General features: G+C 45.6%; 1 protein-coding gene across 1 annotated transcript in view; it reads right to left on the bottom strand.

The window, feature by feature from the left end:
• Nucleotides 1–8,022: 8,022 nt before the first annotated feature.
• The window catches only part of nagk (N-acetylglucosamine kinase), a 49,128-nt gene continuing 31,638 nt past the window's right edge, over nucleotides 8,023–25,512 (bottom strand). Inside the window, exons 5-10 of the mRNA XM_063045150.1 lie at nucleotides 24,554–24,664; nucleotides 21,476–21,588; nucleotides 20,401–20,488; nucleotides 14,809–14,906; nucleotides 13,785–13,863; nucleotides 8,023–9,358 (exon numbers count right to left, since the gene is read on the bottom strand). Of these exons, the coding sequence (XP_062901220.1) occupies nucleotides 9,171–9,358; nucleotides 13,785–13,863; nucleotides 14,809–14,906; nucleotides 20,401–20,488; nucleotides 21,476–21,588; nucleotides 24,554–24,664 (677 nt within the window). The 3' untranslated portion in view covers nucleotides 8,023–9,170. The remainder of the gene's footprint in view (nucleotides 9,359–13,784; nucleotides 13,864–14,808; nucleotides 14,907–20,400; nucleotides 20,489–21,475; nucleotides 21,589–24,553; nucleotides 24,665–25,512) is intronic.

Genomic DNA, 25,512 nt, shown 5'->3' with positions numbered 1-25,512 from the left:
TTGCAGAACCTCCAGCCATTGCTGCTATGCTTTCCTTCCTGCTAGTGTCCCTTTCCAGTCAACTTTGGCCAGTTCCTCTCTTGTGCCATTGTAATTTCCCTTATTCCACTGAAATACCAACACATTGGAATTTAGCTTCTCCTTCTCAAATTTCAACGTGAACGCGATCATATTGTGATCACTTTTCCCTTAGGGTTCCTTAACCTTAAGCTCTCTTATCATCTCTGGATCATTGCACAACACCCAATCCCTTTGTCGGCTCAGCAATAAACTGTTCTGAAAAGCCATCCCTTAGACATTCTACAAATTCTCTCCCTTGAGGTCCAGTACTGGCCTGGTTTTCCCTATCCACTTTCATGTTAAAATCTCCAACGACAATCATGACATTGCCCTTCTGACACGCCTTTTCTATCTCCTGACGTAATTTGTAATCCACATCCTGGCTGCTGTTTGGAGGCCTGTATACAACTGCCATTAGGGTCCTTTTACCCTTGTCATTTCTTAACTTAGAGAAATAGAGACTCTATACCTTAACGATCCTATGTCATCTCTTTCTAATGATTTAATATTATTTCTTATACACAGAGCCACACCACTCCCTCTGCCTACTATCTTTCCAATACACCATATATCCTCGGACATTCAACTCCCAGTGGCAGCCATCCTTTAGCCAAGTTTCAGAGATGGCCACAACGTCATATTTGCCAATCTGTAGCTGAATTTCAAGATCGTCCATTTTATTTCTTCTGCTGCGTGCATTCAAATATGACATTTTCAGTCCAGTATTTGTTGCTTTCTGCTTTAACTGCACCATGCCTCTATTGCCCTGTAAATTTTCCCACTGGCTATGATTATGCCTCATCTCCTGCCTGTCCTTTCTATCATCTCTGCTGCACACTATCTTTGATTTATTTCTGTATCCCCCTTCCTCAGCCCTATCACTCCAGTTCCCATCCCCCTGCCAAATTAGTTTAAACTCTCCCTAACAGCTTTTTTAAAATCTGCCTGCTAGGATGTTGGAACCCTTTGGGTTCAGGTGTAACCCGTCCTTTTTGTACAGGTCGTACCTCCCCCAGAAGAGGCCCCAATGATCCAGGAACCCGAAGCCCTGCCCCTACAGCAGTTTCTCAGCCTGATATTAATATGCCTGATCAGGCTATTCTTGCGCTCGTTAGCACGTGGCACAGTCAGCAATCCTGAGATTACTACCCTGGAGGTCCTGCTTTTCACCTTCTTACCCAACTCCCCGAATTCCCTCTTCAGGACCTTCTCCTTTTTCTACCTATGTCATTGGTACCAATGTGTACCACGACTACTGGCTGTCCACCCTCTCCCTTCAGAATACTCTGCACCTGATCCGAGACATCCCATACCCTGACACCTGGGAAGCAACACACCATGCGGGTATCTCTATCAGGCTGACTGAATCTCCTGTCTGTTCCCCTCACTATGGAATCCCCTACAACTACTGCATTCATCTTCTTCTCTCCTTTCTGCACCACAGAACCAGGCTCAGTGACAGAGACCCCATCACCATGGTCATCCTCTGTCAGGTCACCCCCCTCAACAGCATCCAAAACGAGATAACGATTACTGAGGGGGATGGCCACAGGGGTGCTCTCTACTGTCTGAGTTCTTCCCTTCCCTTCTCTGACAGTCACCCACTTGTCTAACCCCTGTCACATCTCTACTATCTGAGTTCGTCCCTACCCTGACAGTCATCCACTTGTCTAACTCCTGTCACTCACACTAATCTGAAGTCTGAATGGAAAACAGCTGTTTTTATACAGAATTGGCTTATTGGTTATGTATATTGATGGCTTTAAGTTGGATATGTTCAAATTCCTTACTCACAAGATCAATCACCATTCACAGTCAAGGTATTAAAGTCAGTTGAAACTTTGAGAGGATGCTGATGATATTTTGAAGTTAGTAAAGAAAATAGAGCCTTGGTTGTTGGGTATGTTTCACGTCCTTCTGTCATCCTTATCTCATCTGTCTCCAGCACCCTTTATTGTGTAAAGGGACACGATGATTTGAGTCCTGATGAAGGGTCTTGGCCGAAATTTGGACTGTTTATTTTTCATGGATGCTGCCTGACCCGCTGAATTCCTTCAGCATTTTGTGTGTGGTCCTTTGTTTTATGGAGACCTTTCTGGAAAAGTCTCAGTACAGAGGCCTCACTTCTCTGGCTTGAGCAAACACTGCCATGCACAATCCAGACCATGTCTCCAGCAGTCTGACCTCAAAGGTCTCACTTGACTACAACTGGCCTGGACGATCCTTGCCTTACCATGACTTCTGTACATCACCACTATAACCAGTGCAGTTAGTAACTGATGCCTGGGATCTCCATTCTTCAGGATGTCTTGTGAGTAAGGACTTGATGGTAGATGACAGAAGGACGTGAAACATACCCAACAACCAAGGCTCTATTTTCTTTACTAACTTCAAAATATCATCAGCATCCTCTCAAAGTTTCAACTGACTTTAATACCTTGACTGTGAATGGTGATTGATCTTGTGAGTAAGGACTTGATGGTAGATGAGAGAGCACTTCCGCAGTTAAACAAAGTAACAGCAAAGACCACAAAGTCCTTCAACCACCTGTGATCATTCCTCACTCTCCAAGCATATCTCAACATTTATCTCTATTTGAAATCAGCGTCACAGGTAGACAGGGTGGTGGGAAAAGATGCTACCATCCACGTACCTATCCAAACTGCTCTTAAATGTCGAAATCAAGCTCGCATTCACCACTTGCACTGGCAGCTCATTCCACACTCTCATAACCCGCTGTGTGAATAAGTTTCCCCTCATGTTCCCATTAAACTTTTCACTTTTCAAACTTAACTCATGACCTCTGGTTATAGTCCCATCCAACCTCAGTGGAAAAAACCTGCATTCATTAATCCTATCTCTACCCCTCATCATTTTGTATACCTCTTATCAAATCTCCTCTCAATCGTCTACATTCTAAGGAATGAAGTTATAATCTATTCAATCTTTCCTTAAAAATCAGGACATCCAGACCTGGCAACGTCCTTGTAAAGTTTCTCAGTCCTCTTTCAACGTTCAATCATTCTACAGTTTCAGTTAATATCAGAGAAATGTATACAATATACAACCTGAAAAACTTGTTCTTCGCAGACATCCATGAAAACAGAAGAGTGCCCCAAAAAATGAGTGAGTTAAAATGTTAGAACCCCAAAGCCCCCCTACTCCCTCCTCCCATGCACAAACAGCAGCAAAGCAACAAGCCTCCCCCACATCCACCCACTTCTGCAAAAAAGCATCAGCACCCTCTACTCACCAAGCAGACAAGCAAAGCCCCCAATAAATACCATGATCTGCAGAACAACAAAAATTAATTGTTCACCGACAATTCGACATGCCACAGGCTCTTTCTCTCTAATATAGAGAAACAGAGGTGTTCCCTTTCACAGCGAGAGGGGAGACATAACAACTCACTGATTTACAATAAGTTATTTGCATCTTTCCTGTAGATAGGTGACAGGATATTGAATTAGTTTGATGAGGGGTGTCGGCTTGTAACATTGACTGTTTATTCCTTTCCACAGATGCTGCCTGACCTGCTGAGTTCCTCCAGCATTTTGTGTGTGTTGCTCTGAATTTCCAGTATCTACAGAATCCCTTGTGTTGTTGAGTTTAGGAGTTGGTTTGCAAGTTGTCCAAGTTATTGGTGAGGCTGCCCTTGGAGTACTGAGAGTTTTAGTCACCGCGTTACCGTAAAGATGTGGCATGGCAGCGTAGCAGTCATCACCAAGTGATCACCACCTGCAGTTCAATTCCCGCCATTGTTTTCCTTATCTCTCTCTCTCCTGAGACAGGTGGCAGACCAACTGCTGATCCCACTGGTGCCAGCACAGGACAGCTAACATCTTAATCTATGTGTATTCTTGTCACAAGTGCAAAGAGCTAGAGCATCTGAGAGCATAGGCTTTCATTCCTTGGAACATAGGAAGCTGGGAGTTAACCTTAAAGAAACATTTAAAATTAAGAGAGGCATAGATAAGGATGGTAACAGACTTTTCCCTAGGGTAGGGGACACAGCTTTAGGGTGAAATAGGAAAGATTTAAAAGGGACCTGAGGGACAACTTTTCCATTCAGAGTCCGGTGAGAACGTGGAATGAGCTGCCAGAGAAAGTGGTTGAAGCAAGTATGATAGTATCATTTAAGAAATATTTGGAAAGGTTCATGAAGGTACGAGGCTTAGAGGGATATTGGCCTAGTGTAGAAAATTGGGACTAGCTGGGTGGGCACAGGACTGGCTGGGCTGATGACAGGGCATCTATGCTGTATTGCTCTACGACGTACCCTATACCTTCTCCAAGGGTCGTTACCTTGTCATGATGGAGAGGGTTACTGAGACCCTGGAGCTTAGTTCCTGGTAGGGTCATCCATGGTGGTAAGGTCAAGGGGGAGACGTTCCAGACAAAGAGCGATCCAACCACGAGCCCAGTGGTGCGGCTGGCAAAAGACAATGACACATCACAACGGCAGTGAAGATGGAGGAAGGCCGCAGCAGTAAAAGGTCCCCAGTTGCCCTGAGCTCCATGCCACTGGACCCTGAACCGTGTGGTGGCTGCCCGTGCATCAGACTCCCCTGGTTAAACAAAGCCATGCACAGGCGTCCTCCATCAAGAGAACAACATACTTGACGTGAATGATCACACTACACCACAATTATAATGACTTATCTTTGGTCATTGAAACCAGCTCAATGGTTCAATTTAATACCAGAGAATGTACACAGTATGCAACCTGCAATCCTTACAACGAGATCTAGGTGTCCTTGTTCATCAGTCACTGAAAGTAAGCATGCAGGTACAGCAGGCAGTGAAGAAAGCTAATGGCATGCTGGCCTTCATAACAAGGGGAGTTGAGTATAGGAGCAAAGAGGTCCTTCTGCAGTTGTACAGGGCCCTGGTGAGACCACACCTGGAGTATTGTGTACAGTTTTGGTCTCCAAATTTGAGGAAGGATATTTTAGCTATTGAGGGAGTGCAGTGTAGGTTCACAAGGTTAATTCCCGGGATGGCGGGACTGTCATATGTTGAAAGATTGGAGCGACTGGGCTTGTATACACTGGAATTTAGAAGGATGAGAGGGGATGTGATTGAAACATATAAGATTATTAAGGGATTGGACACGCTAGAGGCAGGAAACATGTTCCTGATGTTGGGGGAGTCCAGAACCAGGGGCCACAGTTTAAGAATACGGGGTAGACAATTTAGAACAGAGTTGAGGAAAAACTTTTTCACACAGAGGTTTGTGGTTCTGTGGAATGCTCTGCCCCAGAAGGCAGTGGAGGCCAATTCTCTGGATTCTTTCAAGAAAGAGTTAGATAGAGCTCTTAAAGATAGCAGAGTCAAGGGATATGGGGAGAAGGCAGTACCGGGGTACTGTTTGTGGATGATCAGCCATGATCACAGTGAATGGTGGTGCTGGCTGGAGGGGCTGAATGGCCTACTCCTGCACCTATTGTCTACTCTTTGCGGGAATCCTTGAAACAGAGAGGGGAAAAAAAAACAAAGAATGGACATTACTTTACCTTATTGTCGCCAAACAGTTGATACTAGAACGTACAATCATCACATCAATATTTGATTCTGCGCTTTGCGCTCCCTGGAGTACAAATCGATAGTAAATATTAAAAATTTTAATTATAAATCATAAATAGAAAATAGAAAAGGGAAAGTAAGGTAATGCAAAAAAACCGAGAGGCAGGTCCGGATATTGGAGGGTACGGCCCAGATCCGGGTCAGGATCCGTTCAGCAGTCTTATCACAGTTGGAAAGAAGCTGTTCCCAAATCTGGCCGTACGAGTCTTCAAGCTCCTGAGCCTTCTCCCGGAGGGAAGAGGGACGAAAAGTATGTTGTCTGGGTGGGTCGTGTCCTTGATTATCCTGGCAGCACTGCTCCGACAGCATGCGGTGTAAAGTGAGTCCAAGGACGGAAGATTGGATTGTGTGATGTGCTGGGCTGTGTTCACGATCTTCTGCAGCTTCTTCCGGTCTTGGACAGGACAACTTCCATACCAGGTTGTGATGCACTCTAGAAGAATGCTTTCTACGGTGCATCTATAAAAATTAGTGAGGGTTTTAGGGGACAGGCCAAATTTCTTCAGCTTTCTCAGGAAGTAAAGGCGCTGGTGGGCCTTCTTGGCAGTGGACTCTGCTTGGTTGGACCAAGTCAGCTCATTTGTGATATTGACCCTGAGGAACTTAAAGCTTTTGACCTGTTCCACTTGCGCACCACCGATGTAAATGGGGTCATGCGGTCCGCTACTCCTTCCGAAGTCAACAACCAATTCCTTCGTCTTGCTGACGTTAAGGGATAGATTATTGTCTTTGTACCATGCCACCAGGTTCTTAATTTCCTCTCTGTACTCAAACTCATCATTACCCGAGATACGGCCTACAATTGTTGTGTCATCAGCAAACTTATATATTGAGTTTGATGGAAACTTGGCTGCACAATCATGGATGTACAGTGAGTACAGCAGGGGCTGAGTACACAGCCTTGTGGGGCACCAGTGCTCAGAGTGATTGTAGAGGAGAGCTTGTCCCCTATTTTTACAGCCTGGGTCCTGTCTGTGAGGAAGCTGAAGATCCAGCTGCAGATCTGAGTGCTAAGGCCCAGGTTCCGGAGCTTAGGAATCAGTTTATTTGGAATGATGGTATTGATGAGCTGTAGTCAATGAAAAGGAGCCTTACGTATGCATCTTTATTCTCCAGGTGTTCTAAGGATGAATGTAGGGCCAGAGAACCCCAAAACCCCCCTCCCAGCAGCAAAGAATCAACTCTCCCCCCGTTGTTCCAACAGAGAGCATCAGGAACCCACCACCCACCAAAGATCATGTTCTATAGACTGCCAAAAACTAGTGTCCCTCCTAACCCTTCAACATCTGAGGTGGATGCTTTCCTGGTGTCATGGATTCTTGATTAGCTGACTGGCAGACCACAGTACGTGTGCTTGCAACACTGTGTGTCTGACAGAGTGATCAGCAGCACTGGGGCTCCACAGTCTTGTCTCCCTTTCTCTTCACCATTTACACCTCGGACTTCAACTACTGCACAGAGTCTTGTCATCTTCAGAAGTTTTCGGATGCATCACCAAGGGAGATGAGGCTGAGTACAGGGCTACGGTAGGAAACTTTGTCACACAGTGTGAGCAGAATTATCTGCAGCTTAATGTGAAAAAGACTAAGGAGCTGGTGGTAGACCTGAGGAGAGCTAAGGTACCGGTGACCCCTGTTTCCATCCAGGGGGTCAGTGTGGACATGGTGGAGGATTACAAATACCTGGGGATACGAATTGACAATAAACTGGACTGGTCAAAGAACACTGAGGCTGTCTACAAGAAGGGTCAGCGCCATCTCTATTTCCTGAGGAGACTGAGGTCCTTTAACATCTGCCGGACAATGCTGAGGATGTTCTACGAGTCTGTGGTGGCCAGTGCTATCATGTTTGCTGTTGTGTGCTGGGGCAGCAGACACCAACAGAATCAACAAACTCACTCGTAAGGCCAGTAATGTTGTGGGGATGGAACTGGACTCTCTCACCCTGGTGTCTGAAAAGAGGATGCTGTCCATGTTGCGTGTCATCTTGGACAATGTCTCCCATCCACTACATAATGTACTGGGTGGGCACAGGAGTACATTCAGCCAGAGACTCATTCCACCAAGATGCAACACAGAGCGTCATAGGAAGTCATTCCTGCCTGTGGCCATCAAACTTTACAACTCCTCCCTTGGAGGGTCAGACACCCTGAGCCAATAGGCTGGTCCTGGACTTATTTCCTGGCATAATTTACATATTACTATTTAACTATTTATGGTTTTATTACTATTTATTATTTATGGTGCAACTGTAACGAAAACCAATTTCCCCCTGGATCAATAAAGTATGACTACGACTATCTCAACAGGCCCTCTCTTTCACCTTCAATCCTCTGCCTAGTTGCAGATCGAACAAATGAACAGTGAGTTAAAGAAAACACAGACAAGCATTTTCATGGTTCATAACATTATCCGTCATGAAAGTGCAAATATATTCTGACAATCTCCAATAAAATACAGTTCTCTTCAGGAATGTTATCAGGGTGCACATCACTATTTCGTTTTCGCTGACCCATGAGCCGAACGGGTCAGTCAGTAATTGTTACATGTTCTTTGGGCAGTGCTGCTGCCCCACAGCTCCAGAGACCCAGGTTCGGTTCCGACGACAGGCGTTGACAACGTCCTCTCGGAGACCATGTGAGCTTCCCCTGGGTGCTCTGGTTCCCACCCACCTCGCAATTGCGGGAGTCAAGGAGTAGGGCAGGGGGTGTTGGCAGACTAATCACCTGCTGTAAAACACACGTTGCGCGTTAGGAGATGGCAGGAAGATCAATGGAGACAGACAGAAAATAAGGGAAAGAATGGGACTGAGCTGACATGGGCTTGAAGGGCCAAATGGCCTCTTTCTACCATCAGAAAACACAGACTAAATGCAAAAGATGGACAATACTCCACAAACACATCTCCCACCACTTGCCACACCTTCATACAGACCAAGAACACTACATGGGTTGTGGGTGTGAATGGTGGCCCATACACCTCCCTCCCAAACTCCCGGGCCGACATTTAATAGTAACCCCACGCCGCCAGTGCCTAATGATGACACCCCCCCCACCACATGGCTGTCAACTAAAGGTGACCCACACATGCCCCCCACATGTCTGACACCTAAAGATGACCCCCCCCTGCACCTGTCATCTGATGCTGACCCCCTTGCCTGGCACCTGAAGATCAGATCGCAGTTGTGCAGGACTGAAACTTGTGCACAGTAACGCCCACCTGTGTTTAAGTGTTGCCCTGAGAGAGGGGTAGAAAGTTGTGCACAATAACTCCCACCCCTGTTTAAGTGTTGCCCTGAGAGAGGGGCAGAAAGTGAATGATATTGTTTTCCAGGACTGTGTTACTGATAAGGACATGATTGATTAGATTGCAATTAAACCTTTGATTGGTAAACATCCAAAGTACAGGCATGGAAAGGAATCACTGAGTGTCCGTAATTACGTCATATTTACATCTCCGATCAAGCAGGCTCCCTGGTCAAAGCCACATAATCCCCTGCCTCCACGACGGGCAGGTTCACTGGGGTTAGTAGCAGTGTGTGTAGAAGACTGTCACATTATCCATGTACCGCATTGGTAAATCGTAACCAATGTGCCTGGCGCCAAGACTGGCTGCTCCAACCGCCGACGGCTGCTTCAACTTCATCAGGGAGAACTTGGACAGCAGTTTCTCCGCCGGCTTCTGCCTCGCTTCCGCCAGCACCTTGAGAAACCCTGAGGAGAAAACAGACAGGGACTTTGGTTCTGCAGCATTGGATGCAAGGAAGTGGAGCTAAAGATTTAAAGATAAAGATTTGCTTTATTTGCCACATGTACGTCGAAACGTACAGTGAAATGTGTCACTTTGCGCCAACAACCAACACCGTTCGAGATAGTCAGTTGAGTGTGCCAGTGTTGGGAGGGGCTTTGGCTCATCTGGCTTGGGTGATGTAAAGCATCTGGTAAGTTTCCCTTTCTGTCCGTACTTGCTCAATCCTCACCTGTTAAGGCAGAGTAGTGTAGTGAGGATAGCTCCAAGGGCAGTGTTTTGTACTCTGTGTGGGATGGGATCTCCAGCCTCCCGGATGAACACGTCTGCACTGGGTGTACCAAGCTGCAGCTCCTCAGAGAACGTATTAAGGAAATGGAGCTGCAGCTTGGTGACCTTCCTTCGGGGGAATGAGGAGGTAACAGATAGGAGTTACAGGGAAGTAGTTACCCCTAGGTTGCAGGAGACAAGTAACTGGGTGACTATCAGGGGAAGGAAGGGAATTCCCCTCAATAATAAGTCTATAACTTTACATACTGTTGTGGGGGATGACCTACCGGGGGGGGGGGGGGGCACAGTGACTGGGTCTCCAGCACTGAGCCTGGTGCAGTGGCTCAGAACAGCAGAGAGGAGAAGAGGACTGAAGAGTTGATAGGAGATTCCATAGTCAGAGAAACAGAGATGAGATTCTGTGGGTGCAACAGAGACACCCAGGTGGTATGCTGCCTCCCAGGTGCCAGGATCAGCAATGTCTCAGATTGGATCCACGGCGTTCTCAAGGTCAAAGGTGAGCTGCCAGAGGTCTTGGTGCATATTCGGACCAATGACTTCGGTAGAAAATATGAGGAACTCCTGAAGAGAGAGATTTTAGAAAGCTGAGAAACAGGACCTCCAGGATATTAATCACTGGATTGCTGCCTGTGCAATGTGCCAGTGAGGGTAAGAACAGGATGATTTGGCAGGTGAATGCATGGCTGACTAACTTGTGTAGAGGGCAAGGGTTCATTGGGATCTGTTCTGGGGACTTGTACAAAAGGGATGGGTTACACCTGAACCCAAGGGGAACCAATATCCTTTCGGTCAGGTTTGCTAGAGTTGCTCGAGAGGGTTTAAGCTAATTTGGCAGAGGGATAGTGCTGAAGATGAGGTAGTTGGTTTACAAACAGAAGCAATGGGTAGTGAGGAGAGGCTGTTGATCGGGCAAAATTGCAGTCAACAGGATGAGTTGCAATGTAAAAGGTGGACAAAATCAAAATGGGTGAATACAGGACTGAAGATGTTATATTTGAATGTGTGCAGTGTGCAGAATAAAGTAGATGAACTAGTAGCAGTTACAGATTGGCATGTATGACATTGTAGGCACCACTGAATCATGGCTGAAAGATCATAGTGGGAGCTTAATGTCCAAGGATACACACGCTACCAAAAGGACAGGCAGGTAGGCAGGGGGGTGGTGTGGTTCTGTTGGTAAGAAAATGAAATCAAATCAATAGAAAGAGATGAAAGAGGTGTTGAATTGTTGTGGGTAGAGATAAGGGTAAGAAGACTCTGATGGGAGTTATATACAGACCCCTGAACAGTAGTAAGGATGTGGTCTACAAATTACAACTGGAGATGGAAAATGCATGCCAAAAGGGCAACGTTACAGTAGTCATGGGGGACTTCAATATGCAGGCAGATTAGGAAAATCAGGTTGGTGCTGGATTCTAGGAGGGCGAATTTCTAGAATGCCTACAAGATGGCTTTTTAGAGCGGCTCACGGTTGAGCCCACTAGGGGATCAGCTGTTCTGGATTGGATGTTGCACAATAAATCAGAATTGATTAGAAAGTTTAAGGTAAAAGAACCCTTAGGAGGTCTTAATATGATTGAACTCACCCTGAAATTTGAGAAGGAGAAGCTAAAGTCAGATGTATCAGTATTACAGTGGAGTAAAGGGAATTACAGAGGCATGAGAAGGGAGTTGGCCAGAACTGATTGCAAAAGAATATTGGCAGGGATGATGGCAGAGCAACAATGGCTGGAATTTCTGGAAGCAATTTGGAAGGAAGAGGATATATACATCCCAAGGAGGAAGAAGTTTTCTCAAGGCAAGATGACACAACCATGGCTAACAAGAGAAGACAAAGCCAACATAAAAGTCAAAGAGAGGGCATATAATAGAACAAAAATTAGTTGGAGGATTTAGAAGTTTTTAAAAACCAACTGAAGGTAACTAAAAAAAGTCATAAAGAAAAAGATGGAATACGAAAGTAAGCTAGAAATAATATTAAAGAGGATATCAAAAGTTTCTTCAGATATATGAAGTGTAAAAGAGAGGTGGGACTGGATATTGGCCCACTGGAAAAAAGGTCTGAAGATAAGTCACCTGGACTAGATTGTCCACACCCCAGGGTTCTGAAAGAGCTGGCTGAAGAGATTGTGGAGGCATTAGTAATGATCTTTCAAGAATTACTAGATTCTGAAATGGTTCTGGAAGACTGGAAAATTGCAAATGTCACTCCACTCTTCAAGAAGGGAGAGAGGCAGAAGAAAGGAGACTATAGGCCAGTTAGTCTGATCTCAGTGGCTGGGAAGATGAAAAGTGTTTGGGAAGACGAAGAGTCGATTCTTAAGGATGTGGTTTCGGGATACTTGGAGGCACATCATAAAATAGGCCATAGTTAGCATAGTTTCCTTAAGGAAAATCTTGCTTGACATTTGTTGGAATTCTTTGAAGACATAACAAGCAGGATAGATAAAGGAGAATCACTTGATATTGTGTACATGGATTTTCTGAAGGCTTTTAACAAGATGCCACAGATGAGGGTGCTTAACAAGCTACGAGCCCATGGTATTACAGGAAAGATACCAGCATAGATAAAGCAGTGGCTGAATGGCAGGAGGCAAAGAGTGGTAATAAAAGGAACCTTTTCTGTTTGGCTGCTGGAGACTAGTGGTGTTCCACAGGTGTCTGTATTGGGACCACTTCTTTTTTATGTTTTACATCAATAACTTGGAAGATGGAATTGATGGCTTTGTTGCAAAGTTTGCAAACGATATGAAGATACGTGGAGGGCAGGTAGTTTTGAGGAAGTAGAGAAGTAGAGATTAAGTGAAAGGGCAAAGAAATGGCAGATGAAATACAGTGTTGGGAAGTGTATGGTCATGCACTTCGTAGAAGAAATAAAAGGGTAGACTATTTTCTAAATGGAGAGAAAATTCAAAAATCTGAGGTGCAAAGGGACTTGGGAGTCCTTGTACAGGATTCCCTAAAGGTTAATTTTCAGATTGAGTAATGGTAAAATGGTAAAGAAGGCATTTATTCCTATAGAATTTTAACTTTCATTCCAGAGGACTGGAATATAAAAGCAAGGATGCAATATTGAGACTTTATAAAGCACTGGTAAGGCCTCACTTGGAGTATTGTGAACAGATTTAGGCCTCTTATCTTAGAAAGGATGTGCTGATACTGGAGAAGATTCCAAGGAGGTTTATGAAAACGATTCCAGTATTAATCGGCTTGTCATATGAAGTGTTTGACGGCTCTGGGCCCGTATTCACTAGAATTCCGAAGAATGAGGGGTGACCTCATTGAAACCTATCAAATGGTGAAAGGCCTTGGTAGAGTGGAGGTGGAGAGGATGTTTCCTGTGGTGGGAGAATCTAGGACCAGAGGACACAGCCTCAGAATAGAGGGGTGTCTTTATGTATACTTATGGCAGAGGTTGACAGATTCTAGATTGGTCAGCGTATGAAGGGACATGGGGAGATTGGAGCTGGGAGATAAAATGGACCAGCCATGGTGAAATGGTGGAGCAGACTCAATGGGCCGAACGGCCTGGATCTGTTGCCATATCTTATGGAGATGTGCTGGAGGCAGCCCGCAATGTAATTCCCCTAACCTGTATGTTTTTGGAATGTGGGAGTAAACCGGAACACCAGAGGAAACCCATGTGTTTACGGGAAGAATATACACCTTACAGACTGCGGCGGAATTGAACCCAGATCTCACAACGGGCACTGTAAAGCATTACACAATCCACTATGCCTAAAATGGCTGTTCATCAGGAGACCACTGCTACTGAGACCCCTTCCCACTCCCACAGTGACAGGTCTATCCACAACCACCTCTACTGCCGAAGAGCAGCACCTCATACACAGCTTTGGTAGGCAGCGTCACACTTTACAGTGTCAGTGATTCGAGTTCAATTTCCACTATTGTCCAGAAGGGGTTTGTACATTCTCCCTGTGACCCTCGTTTGGAATTGGACTTACTAACCCATATGCCTTTGGAATATTCCAAAAGGTATATGTGTTAGTAAGTCCAATTCCAAAGAGGGATCGACTCCCAAGGCGGAGTCCTGAGAGAGTTCTTCACAACTCTCCTCTCCCCCCCACTCCAAGAACTCACCGTCTTTGAGCAGGTCCCAGCTGTTCCAAACCGATCCCACGCAGACTATCGGTAGACCAAGCTCCCCCTCAAAAAGTATCTGAAACAGGGAAAAACCTCAGTTAAGCCTAAACCCTGTAAGTCCATAAGACAGAATTAGACCATTCAGTCCATCGTGTCTGCTGCACCATTCAATCTTGGCTGATTTATTTTCCCTCTCAACCTCATTTTCCTGGCTTCAACCCAAAAGCTCCGCTTTAAATATATCCAATGATTTGGTCTCCACAGCCTTCTGTGGCAATGAATTCCACAGATTCACCACCCTCTGGCTAAGAAATTCCTTCTCATCTCTGTTCAAAGGGGAAGGCCTTTTCTTCTGGGTCCTAGACCGCCCCCTCCCCCCCCACTGTTGGAAACATCCTCTCTATATCCGTTCCATCTAGGCCTCTAATCTTGTCACCCAGCTCAGGCAGAGAAGCACCAGTAGCAACTGGTCCCTTCAGTTACCACCCAACTCACTCACAGAGTTGTACAGCACAGAAACAGGCCCTTTGGCCCATCTGACCAAGATGTCCCATCCAAACCAGTTAATTCCCTGTGTCTAGCCCACACCCTTTCTGATCCATGTACTTGTCCAACTGTGTTTAAAATGTTGTTACCAAGGTTCCCCCTCAGCTGCGCGGGTGCACGGCCGCACCGTAACTGAAATGCTCCCGCGCACATAGCCTTTGTTGCTACTCAGCTGGAATAAAGACATATGAGAAAAAGTTTACAAAATGTGAAAGATTTCCACTGTACTGTATTTCAATTTACCCTTCAATTAATAAATAAAAATCTAAAACGTGTTGAAAAATCACATGGATCCAGCGCAAAAGTCAACCATTTATTCCTTTTCATAGACACTACCTGACCTGATTAGTTCTCCAGCATTTTGTGTATGTTCCTCAAGAATGTCCATCTATTTTTTTTGTTCTTGACAATGAAAACGTCTGATTTCAGGAGTTATCCAAGCACAAACCGATGCAAATGTTCGATTTTATTTTACCTTGTCTGCAGCCGGTATCACAGCCACGACATGCCGAGCCAGTTCCTGTCCTGCTCTTCTGAACATACTGCAGCTCAACGCGTCTCCATCTTTTGCCACTGAAAGTAATGTTTAAATAAAAACAAGTTTTCATTGTTGTCCCCTTCTCTCCTACCACCATCATGATCAAATCTCCCGAAGGAGTTGGACATCACAGACATCTCCAGCTACTAAGATGGTCTAAAACCGGGGTCCACAGACCCTTTGGTTCATGGCAGGAGTCCAAGGCATAAAAAAGGTTGCGAGCCTCTGGTTTAGACAGTCGACATCAAGCTCATCGTAAGATACCCAAGTACATTCACAGATGCAATGAAAAACTTACTTGCAGCAGCAGCAGAGACACAACATTTGCAAGAAAAATAAAATTATATAAGAAAGAACACAGATGGTCACAGTGTTGTTATACTGAGGTAGTGATCAGGGTTGCCCTGGCTGGTTCATGAACCAAACGGTTGAAGGGAAGTAACACACATCAAAGTTGCTGGTGAACGCAGCAGGCCAGGCAGCATCTCTAGGAAGAGGTACAGTCGACGTTTCAGGCCGAGACCCTTCGTCAGGACTAACTGAAGGAAGAGTTAGTAAGAGATTTGAAAGTGGGAGGGGGAGGGGGAGGGGGAGGGGGAGATCCAAAATGATAGGAGAAGACAGGAGGGGGAGGGATGGAGCCAAGAGCTGGACAGTTGATTGGCAAAAGGGATATGAGGGGATCATGGGACAGGAGGTCCAGGGAGAGGGAAAAGGGGGAGGGGGGGAAAACCCAGAGGATGGGCAAGGGGTATAGTCAGAGGGACAGAGGGAGAAAAAGGAGAGAGAGAGAGAAAGAACGTGTGTATAAAAATAAATAACGGATGGGGTACGAGGGGGAGGTGGGGCATTAGCGGAAGTTAGAGAAGTCGATGTTCATGCCATCAGGTTGGAGGCTACCCAAATGGAATATAAGGTGTTGTTCCTCCAACCTGAGTGTGGCTTCATCTTTACAGTAGAGCAGGCCGTGGATAGACATGTCAGAATGGGAATGGGATGTGGAATTAAAATATGTGGCCACTGGGAGATCCTGCTTTCTCTGGCAGACAGAGGGAAATAGCTGGTCCTGAAACTGGTGGTGTGGGACTTCAGGCTTCTGTACCTCCCGCCCAGTGGCAGCTGTGGGAAGATGGCCTGGCCTGGATAGTGGGGATCTTTGACGACAGATGCTGCATGAGGTCACCGTCAAGGTGCAGGAGGAACATCTTATATTCCATCTGAGTAGCCTCCAACCTAATGACATGAATATTGTTATCTCCTTCCAGTAATTTTCCCTCCTCCTCCCCTCTTCTTCTATTCACCACTCTGGCCTTTTACCTCTTCTCACCCGCCTACCACCTCCCCCTGGGTCCCCTCCTCCTTCCCTGTCTCCTATGGTCCTCAGATTCCTTCTTCTCCAGCCCTTTAACCTTCCCTACTCACATGGTTTCACCTATCCTCCTTCCTCTCCCCCCATTTGATTCCACTGTCTTCCCCCTCCCTTTCCAGTCATGAAGAAGGGTCTCAAACCAAAAGGTTGACTGTTTATTCATTCCCACAGACGCTGCCTGACCTGCTGAGCTCCTCCAGCATTTTGTGTGTGTTGCTCCGGATTTCCAGCATCTGCAGAATCTCTTGTACATGGGACAGGAATTGCTCAGAAAACTCCGGACCCAACACTGACAAATGGGACAACCTTGCTCAGCACGGACCGGTTGGCTGGAAGAACCTGTTCCCGTGCTATACAACCCAATGGGACATTCTTGAGGCAGCGTCTCAGAGGGATGCTGCCAAAAGTTGGGAGGGAGGTGCCCATGATGTACTGGCCCAAGTCCACTACTCTCTGCAGCTTATGTTCCTGCGCCATCGAATTGTCATACCAGACCATCCAAAAGCTTACGGTACCAGTTATCAATCATGGATCTGGTCACCCCATTACATGAAGGACATAGAGGCTTTGGAGAGGACGCAGAAGAGTTCCCTCTGATTTCTTTTGAAAGCTGCATGGAGCAACCGTTGTTCTGAACAGGAAATTTTTACACAGCCTGAAAACTGCGCAGCATTTTGGATGTTTTGTTTGTAATATGCATGCTACAAACACTTAGAATGAAAATTGAAAATATAATTTTGCCGTTTGTGCAATTTGTTCTGTTTTTCACGCGTTGGGTGTTTGAAGTTTTCTTGAATGGGTTCCATGATGTTAAATCTGTTTTGTGGCTGCTGTGGGAGGATGAATCAGAGTTGTATTCTGTATAGATACTTTGAATCTTTGGAAAATTCCTTTGTTAAAAATTTTATTTGCTAATTAAAGGGTATAATGAAATGCATTATGTGTGGGCACGTGGCCAAGTGGTTAAGGCATTGGACTGGCGACCTGAAGGTCGTGAGTTCGAGCTCCAGCCGAGGGAACGTGTTGTGTCCTTGAGCAAGGCACTTAATCACACGTTGCTCTGCAGCGACACTGGTGCCAAGCTGTATGGATCCTAATGCCCTTCCCTTGGACAACATCGGTGTCGTGGAGAGGGGAGACTTGCAGCATGGGCAACTGCCGGTCTTCCATACAACCTTGTCCAGGCCTGTGGCCTGGAGAGTGAAGACTTTCCAGGCGCAGATCCATGGTCTCGCAAGACTAACGGATGCCTTTATTTATTATTAATGGAATGCAGTACAACAAAGAAAATATTTCATGTTTCGTAAACTTTTTCTCATCTGTCTTTATTCCAGCCGCACAGCAACAAAGGTGATGTGCACGGGAGCATTTCAGTTATTGCGCGGCCGTACACATGCGCAGCTGAGAGGGAACAGTGTTCACCAGGATACAGCATGGATTAGATTATTAACTGCAAGGAGAGACTGGACAAACTTGGTTTGATTTCACTGGAGCGTTGGAGGCTGATGGGGGACATGATAGAAGTTGATAAAGTTATGGGGCATATTTTAAACATATAATAACAACAAATTGTGAGGCTGGCAGAGAGTCAGAATCTTGTACCCAGGGTAAAAATATCAAATACTACAGGGCATAGCTTTAAGGTGAAAAGAGGCAAAGTTTAAAGGGGATATTTTCCAGGCAAGTTGTTTTCTTTTACAGAGTTGAAATGATAGGTGCCAAGACTGGGCTGCCAGAGGTGGGTGGTAGAAGTAGATATGATAGTGGCTGTCAGACAATCACATGAATATGTCAATAAGAATCTACATAGCTGGAGCTATGCACTTAGAAAGGGGGAACGACAGTGGCTATAATTTCATTAGGAGTTTGAGGAGATTTGATATGTCACCAAAGACACTCACAGATTTCTGCATGGAGAGCATTCTCACTGGCTGCATCACCGTCTGGTGTGGAGGGGCCACTGCACAGGATCGAAAAAAGCTACAGAAAGTTGTAAACTCACTCAGCCCCATCATGGCCACTAGCCTCCATAGTATCCAGGACATCCTCAAGGAGTGATGCCTCAGAAAGGTGGCTTCCATCATTAAGGACCCCCAGGACATGCCCTCTTCTCATTGTTGCCATCAGGAAGCAGGTACAGAAGCCTGAAGGCACATTCTCAATGATTCAGGACAGCTTCTTCCCCTCTGCCATCCGATTCCTGAATGGACAGCGAACCCTTGGACACAACCTCACTACTTTGTTGTCTTTATTTTTGCTCAACTTATTTAACTATTTTTATGTAATTCATTTTTTTCTATTATTATGCTGCCAAGACAACACATTTCACGACATACGGTGGTGATATTAAAATTGATTCTGGGGAAATGGAGGGATACGGACCATTTACAGGCTGAAGAGATTAGATTAACTGGGCATCATTCTCAGTAGGGCCTGTCCCAGTACTGCACTCTTCTGATTCCAATAAATGGGAAAGATCGTGCACAACTTTTCACCATGTCAGAATGTCCTAAAGTTTGGAACAAATAAAGGCCTTTTTAAACTACTCTCCAATGTTATCATATGGAAACAAGTCAGCTAATCTGTGGACAACAAGATCCCATAAATAGCAATGTGATACAACTAGATAATCTGAACTATCCTGATGTTGGTCGGTGACATTTGCCCAGGAAATTGCAGGGAACTCCTATCTTCTCTGAAAAGTGATACTATCTTTTACACCTTTCTGAGAGACCATGTGAAGTTCACCTCATCCCACTGACTGCAACTTTGTCCTATCACCTGCCTATCCTTCCTCACAGCCTCACTACGCACTGCATCTACTTCTATATCAACTAGCCCATCCTCACCTCGATCACTCTGGTTCCCTTCCCCTTGCCAAATAAGTTTAAACTCTTCTCAACAGCCCCAGCAAATCTGCCCCCAAGGATATTAGTTCTTCTTGGGTTCCGGTGTAACCTGTTATTTTTGTACAGATCATTCTGTCCGCAGAAGAGATCCCAATGATCCAGAAATCTGAAACACTACCCCTTGCACCACCAATTCCTCAGCCATGCATTTATCTGCCTAATTACCTTATTCTTACCTTCTCTGGTGCATGGCACAGCCAGCAATCCAGAGATTACTACCCTTGAGGTCCTGCTTTACAGCTTTCTACCCAACTCCTTCTATTCTCTCTTCAATATGCACCAGGTCTTCCGGCTGCTCACCCTTCCACTTTAGAATGCCGTGGACCTGACCTGAGACATCCCTGACCCAGACACCGTCTGGGTGTCTCCTTTCACAGCCCACAATCTCATGTCTACTCCTCCAACTATGGATCCCGGTTGTGAAAGAAGTGATGTTGGGTCAGAAGAAAATGAGAGGGATCTGGATGTTATCAGTGTAGGGTTCTCAGTAAAATTAACTGTAATGTTAACTGTTAAGGCTAACAAAATGGCTTCTCTGTAATGTTAAATGACGAGGTAACGGTTCTCTGTAGCTGCGATGTTTGGGTTATAACTACAGATAACGGAGGAACTAACCAGTGGAAGTCATGTTATTCTATCTGTATGTGTGGGAACCGGGGTGAGTGCGTGGGCTTTCGTCGAGAAGAGAGGAGGACGGACGCGTGGGAAGCGCTCTGGTAGACCACCGGGGGTGGTCCTAGCCGAGCGTCAACCAAGTTCGGAGGAGATCGATTGGTGGAAAGGAGAACTGGTTCCGTGAGCTCCAACAATTTATTTTGTGCCCAAAACTGATAAATTTACTGAGTGGCGCCTTTGTTTTATTTGTTTCTACTAACCACACCACCAAAAAGAGTTATAAAGTGCAATCACTTAATCGTACATTGTGTAGTCTGATATTTTACGTTGTGGGTACTTTACACAGCATCTACGCAAACGTGAGACACAGTTTGGCGGGCAGGCAGCAGTTTCCCCTAGACGAGCATGAGTTGATAGAGCTGAGTGTTACATCAGTATGCTATGTTTGAGGGGCTGTGTTACGAGAGGCTAGGTTAAGATGGAATTCGGCAATGACAGTCTGGGAAGAGGAGATGCTGTCAATTTGAAGGCGTCTGACTGGACAGAAAGAGAAGCAATGTACCCACCCCCCCCCCACCGCCCAACCCAGCAAACGAACAATTCAGAGAAGAAGATTACGCCCTCAAGCGAGTTTACCTTTGGCTAATACTTGACAAAGTCCAGCAATTTTAGATTTCTCAAAGCTCCGATAGAAGTGAGTAAGGAGGTCCATCCGATTGGATATCTGCATATTTTGGAGAGAGGAGAGTTTGAGGGCCAGATCTGTCGTCTTTCACAGGAGCCAAGGCTCTATCTCTCTGCTCGGGCTAACACAAAATCCAGTTCCATGTTGAAGACAGCTGCATCTACTGTGCCTCAGATATCGTCACTAAAGCATCATGTGCTCCCTTTTTCAAATATGAGGATTTCTGTCTCCGTCACCTACTGGGAGGTGCGCTCCACCATGCTCTACTGTGAGGTTTCTTTCTTCTATTCCTCTAACGTTACCAATAAAACACATTGTTCCAGTTCTGATGAATGGCTCTAGATTTTACAGAGAACGGTGCAAAAAACAAACAAAAAAAAATAATCCAGTGAGCGGCAGTTCTGTGAGGAAAAATGCCTTGTTAATGAGAGAGGTCAGAGGAGAATGGTCAGACTGGTTCAAGCTGACAGTAACTCAACTAACCACGTGTTACAACAGTGGTGTGCAGAAAAGCATCTCTGGTTACACAACATGTCAAACCTTAAACGCATGGGCTACAGCAGAAGACCACACTAGATTCCACTGATGGTGCACATACTTTGATAATAAACTTTTACTTTAACCTCCTAAATCTTTATTTGCAATCTGTCTTTTCCTATATTTTCTAATAGCATGGAGTGTAGAAAGACAGAGCACCAAATGGCATTCTATGGGCGCCATGGTAGCGTGGCGGGTTAGCACGACATCATTACAGTTCAAAGTTCAATTCTGGTGCTATCTTCAAGGAGCTTACATGTTCTCCCCATGACTGTGTGGGTTTCCTCCGGGTGCTCTGGTTTCCTCCCACATTCCAAAGACGTACAGGTTAGTAGGTTAATTAGTCATTGTAAATTGTCCTGTGATTAGGATAGGGTTAAATGGGGGGGGGGGCAGCACGGTTCGTTAGGCCAGAAGGGCCTGATCTGCATTGTATCTCTAAATATACAAATTCCCTCAGGAAAGAATTCACAAACCAGCACTTCTGACCTGGAAGTAATTGTACATGGCCTTCTGTACCAGCGAGATGTCATAGGGTGTGCACTTGAAGTTATCCGTGGCGTCAAACACAGTCTTGATAGCCAAGTGGGATATCCAATAAGCTGCAAGGAGAGAGCAGAGGGTTTTACTGACGCTGGTCCATCTGCCACCATCCAAACCTCATTCCTCCAAGGACCCCAACCACTCAGGACACGCCCTCTTCACATTACTACCAGCAGGGAGCAGGAAGTACAGAAGACACACACTCAACAAGCTTCTTCTCCACCAACAATGGTCCATAAACACCATCTCTCTTTTTGCTTATTTATATTTCTTATTATGACTTATAGTAATGTATTGTGGGCACGTGGCCAAGTGGTTAAGGCATTGGACTAGCGACCTGAAGGTCATGAGTTCGAGCCCCAGCCGAGGCAGCGTGTTGTGCCCTTGAGCAAGGCACTTAATCACACATTGCTCTGCGATGACACTGGTGCCAAGCTGTATGGGTCCTAATTCCCTTCCCTTGGACAACATTGGTGTCATGGAGAGTGGAGACTTGCAGCATGGGCAACTGCTGGTCTTCCATACAACCTTACCCAGGCCTGCGCCCTGGAGAGTGAAGACTTTCCAGGCGCAGATCCATGGTCTCGCAAGACTAACGGATGCCTTTTATAAATGTATTGCACTGTGCTGCTGCCACAAGTTTCACTGCTAGAAAACAACAAATTTCACAACATATACTAGTGGTAATAGATCTCATTCTGAAGTGCAGTTTAACTTTACTAAGAAAGAGGGACAGGGAGGACAAAGAGAGTGTTGAGCATCAAGGACACCTTCAAAAGGCGATGCCTCAAAAAGGAAGTTTCGATCATTAATTACCCCCTTCATCCAGGATATGCCCTCGTTCCATTGCTGACATCAAGGTGGTGGTACAGGAGCCTGAAGACAGAACATCTCAGGAACAGTTTCTTCCCCTTTGCCATCAGATTCCTGAACAGACCCGACCTCACTACTTTCATTTACTTTTTGCACTACTACTTTTGTTCACTTTTTGCACTACTGATAACCAGTAAGGCAGTTCAGAACTGTGCTGCTCACTGTGGTTTCATGCATTCAGGCTTGGAGATGTCACAAACAGCGGGAGTAAAAATGAAATAGTTTCACTACTTCAACAATCTAGGAACAGCGAAGGAGGGAAAATCTGCAGACGCTGGAAATCCGAGCAACACACACAAAATGCTGGAGGAACTCAGCAGGCCAGGCAGCATCTATGGAAAAAAGTACAGTCAGCGATTCGGGCCAAGATGTTGACTGTACTTTTTTTCCATAGATGCTGCCTGGTCTGCTGAGTTCCTCCAGCATTTTGTGTGAAGAACTGCAAAGAATTTGAAGGTATCCACAATCACCTTGAATGATACAATGAAAATGAAGGTTTGGAGGCTGGGATTCTTGAAAGCACTGTACCAAAGGTAGTCAATTATCTACACTAAGTGTCTGTATTGATTTTGTTCATTTACACTTAATCAAAAGAACACAGCAGCATAAACTAAATGAATTTCTCCGTCGATAACTCCTAGGAACTAGTATAGCTTTATAGTACTGTGGTAGCATTGGTAGCATTCTAATTTGTTCAGTATTTCATTAAAATATAACTTGTTACTTGATTAAACAGTAGTTTGTCTTTTTTATACATTTTTAACTATTTCCATGAAACTTGGGTTCATTGGGGCAGCGGCTTAATTGGGCCAAAATGTACTGGTCCTGATGTGTCCCAATTAGCTGGAATCCACTGTACTTACAAAGGACCTGTACTCTTCTATATCCTAACAACAGCTTCTTCCCTTCCACCATCAAATTTCTGAATGGTCCATAAACCCAGGTAGAGTATGATTTTCTCCTAAGGCAGGGGTTCCTAACCCCCTGGGGTCTCCAGAACCCTCGATTACTAGTACTGGTCCACGACATAAAAAAGGTCGGGAACCCCTGTCCTAACGGGTTCTTTTAAATTTTTTAATGATTCTTTTTGTTTTGGAACATTTTTCATTTCTTTTTTTTGAAAAGCGAATCAATTCTTCTGAATCACTTTTCATTCTTCAGAACCCCAGGAAGTTACACAGTCACAGAGCAGACATGGAAACAAAGGGCCGAATGGCCCCATTCCTTTCTATAAACATTCTATGATGCGGCTTGTAGGTAAAGCTTCAATCGCTCTTCACAGAAAAGCCCCTAAGCCAGGAGTCAAACTTATAACTCTTGTTCAGTGCTTTTCAAATGATATGAAATTCACAGCTTAGGAAATCCTTTCTGATATTCTTCCTATGCATCTAACGTTGTTCTGAGACGTTGAAATAGATCAGCTGGGTCAGCATGACACTCCAGACCTAAACATCCCTGGTTCAGTTCCTGGTCACAGCACTGACACTTCAGCTCCGGAATGCAGGTACAGCACCTTGAAGCGGACAAAAGGTCGGCCATTGCCGGGGCAGGTTTCAAGCTGGATGGAAGTGTCGAGGCCCAGGAGCAGAAAAAGAACTGGTGATCAGCCCCACTGCTCCCCTCCCGAGCCCCTCCCGCCTGCCTGCATTTGACCTGGCTCTCTCTCTTCTCGCTACTGCCATGGGGCAGGAGGTGTAGGAGTCTTGGGTCCCACGCCACCGGGTTCATGAACAGTTGCTTTCCTACAACCACCAGGCTTCACTCATCTCAGTGCTGAACTGACGACACAATCTGCAGCGACTCACACAAAACGATAGAGGAACTCAGCAGGCCAGGCAACATCCATGGAAAAAAATCACGGTCGACGTTTCGGGCTGAAACCTTTTGGCCTGCAGACTCACTCTCAGGAATTCTACCTTTGTTATATATGGTTTTTCTTTATTGTCCAGTGGCTGCCTGCAAGAAAGTGAATCTCAAGGTTGTATATGGTACACATTGATAAAAATTTATTTCAAAACCACTCTGGATGAGTCCAGAATTCCAAACTCTCCAGAAAGAATCAAAGCAGCTAACCAGTCAAAACCAAAAGTACCAAGATGCACGGAAGCCTGGTCCGCTCAATGGGTACTCCCAAGCTTCTCCCCCACTCACCGGATCCCTCGTCTCCCAGCAGGTGACCCCAGCCTCCACAGCCGATCTCGGACCCGTCCGGATTGACGAGCTTGCAATTGGAGCCCGTTCCCGAGATCAGCACGATTCCGCCTGGGAGCAAAGATGACAAGACTTGACTTAGAAGGGGTCGTTCAGTTCAAAGAGCACACCTCGCAAACTGGTTAGCACCGAAAGGACAACGTCAGCAAGTACAACAGAAGAGTACAGCACTAGGTAGGAAGGACGTCGAGAGAGACACTTCCAATATTGGGAGAGTTCAGGCTGTGGATCTGTACTCACTGGAGTATCAAGTGAGATCTTACTGAAACTTACTGAAAGGCCTAGATATGAGTTGTGGTGCAGAAAATGTTTCCTATAGAGGGTGAGTCTAGGTCCAGAGGGTACAGCCTCAGAATAAAATGATGTATCTTTAGAGCAAGATGAGGAAGAATTTCTTTAGCCAGAGAGTTGTGAAACTGTGGAATTTATTGCCACTGACGGCTTTGGAGGCCAAGTGATTGGATATATTTAAAGCAGAGGTTGATAGCTTCTTGATTAATCAGTGTCAAAGGCTATGGGGAGAAGACAGGAGAATGGGGTTGAGAGGGATAATAAATCAGCCAAGATGGAACAGCAGAGCAGACTTGATGGACCAAAAGGTCTAATTTTACTCCCATGTTGTGTGGTCTAAAGGCGGACCAAAGAGACTCCCAACATAGAGACTGGGGCTGACTGCAGCATTCACCCCTGCAGTTTCTCCACAGAAGGCAGCAGGAAATCCACTAAACCATAAGGCATAGAAGATGACTTGGGGCATTCGGCCCAACGAGTCTACTCTACAATTCCAGCACAGAGATGAAGTCAGTCCGTCTTGGGCGTGTCTTTAGGAGTAGGAGGTGGCAGTGGTGTAGCTGGCCAAGTCACTGCCTTTCATCAAGACAGACCCCAGCTCAACACTG

The sequence above is a fragment of the Mobula hypostoma genome, chromosome 4, assembly GCF_963921235.1.
Source record: "Mobula hypostoma chromosome 4, sMobHyp1.1, whole genome shotgun sequence".
Classification (NCBI taxonomy): domain Eukaryota; kingdom Metazoa; phylum Chordata; class Chondrichthyes; order Myliobatiformes; family Myliobatidae; genus Mobula; species Mobula hypostoma.
The sequence above is the reverse complement of the archived record's forward strand: the minus strand, read 5'-3'. Positions and strand labels throughout refer to the sequence as shown.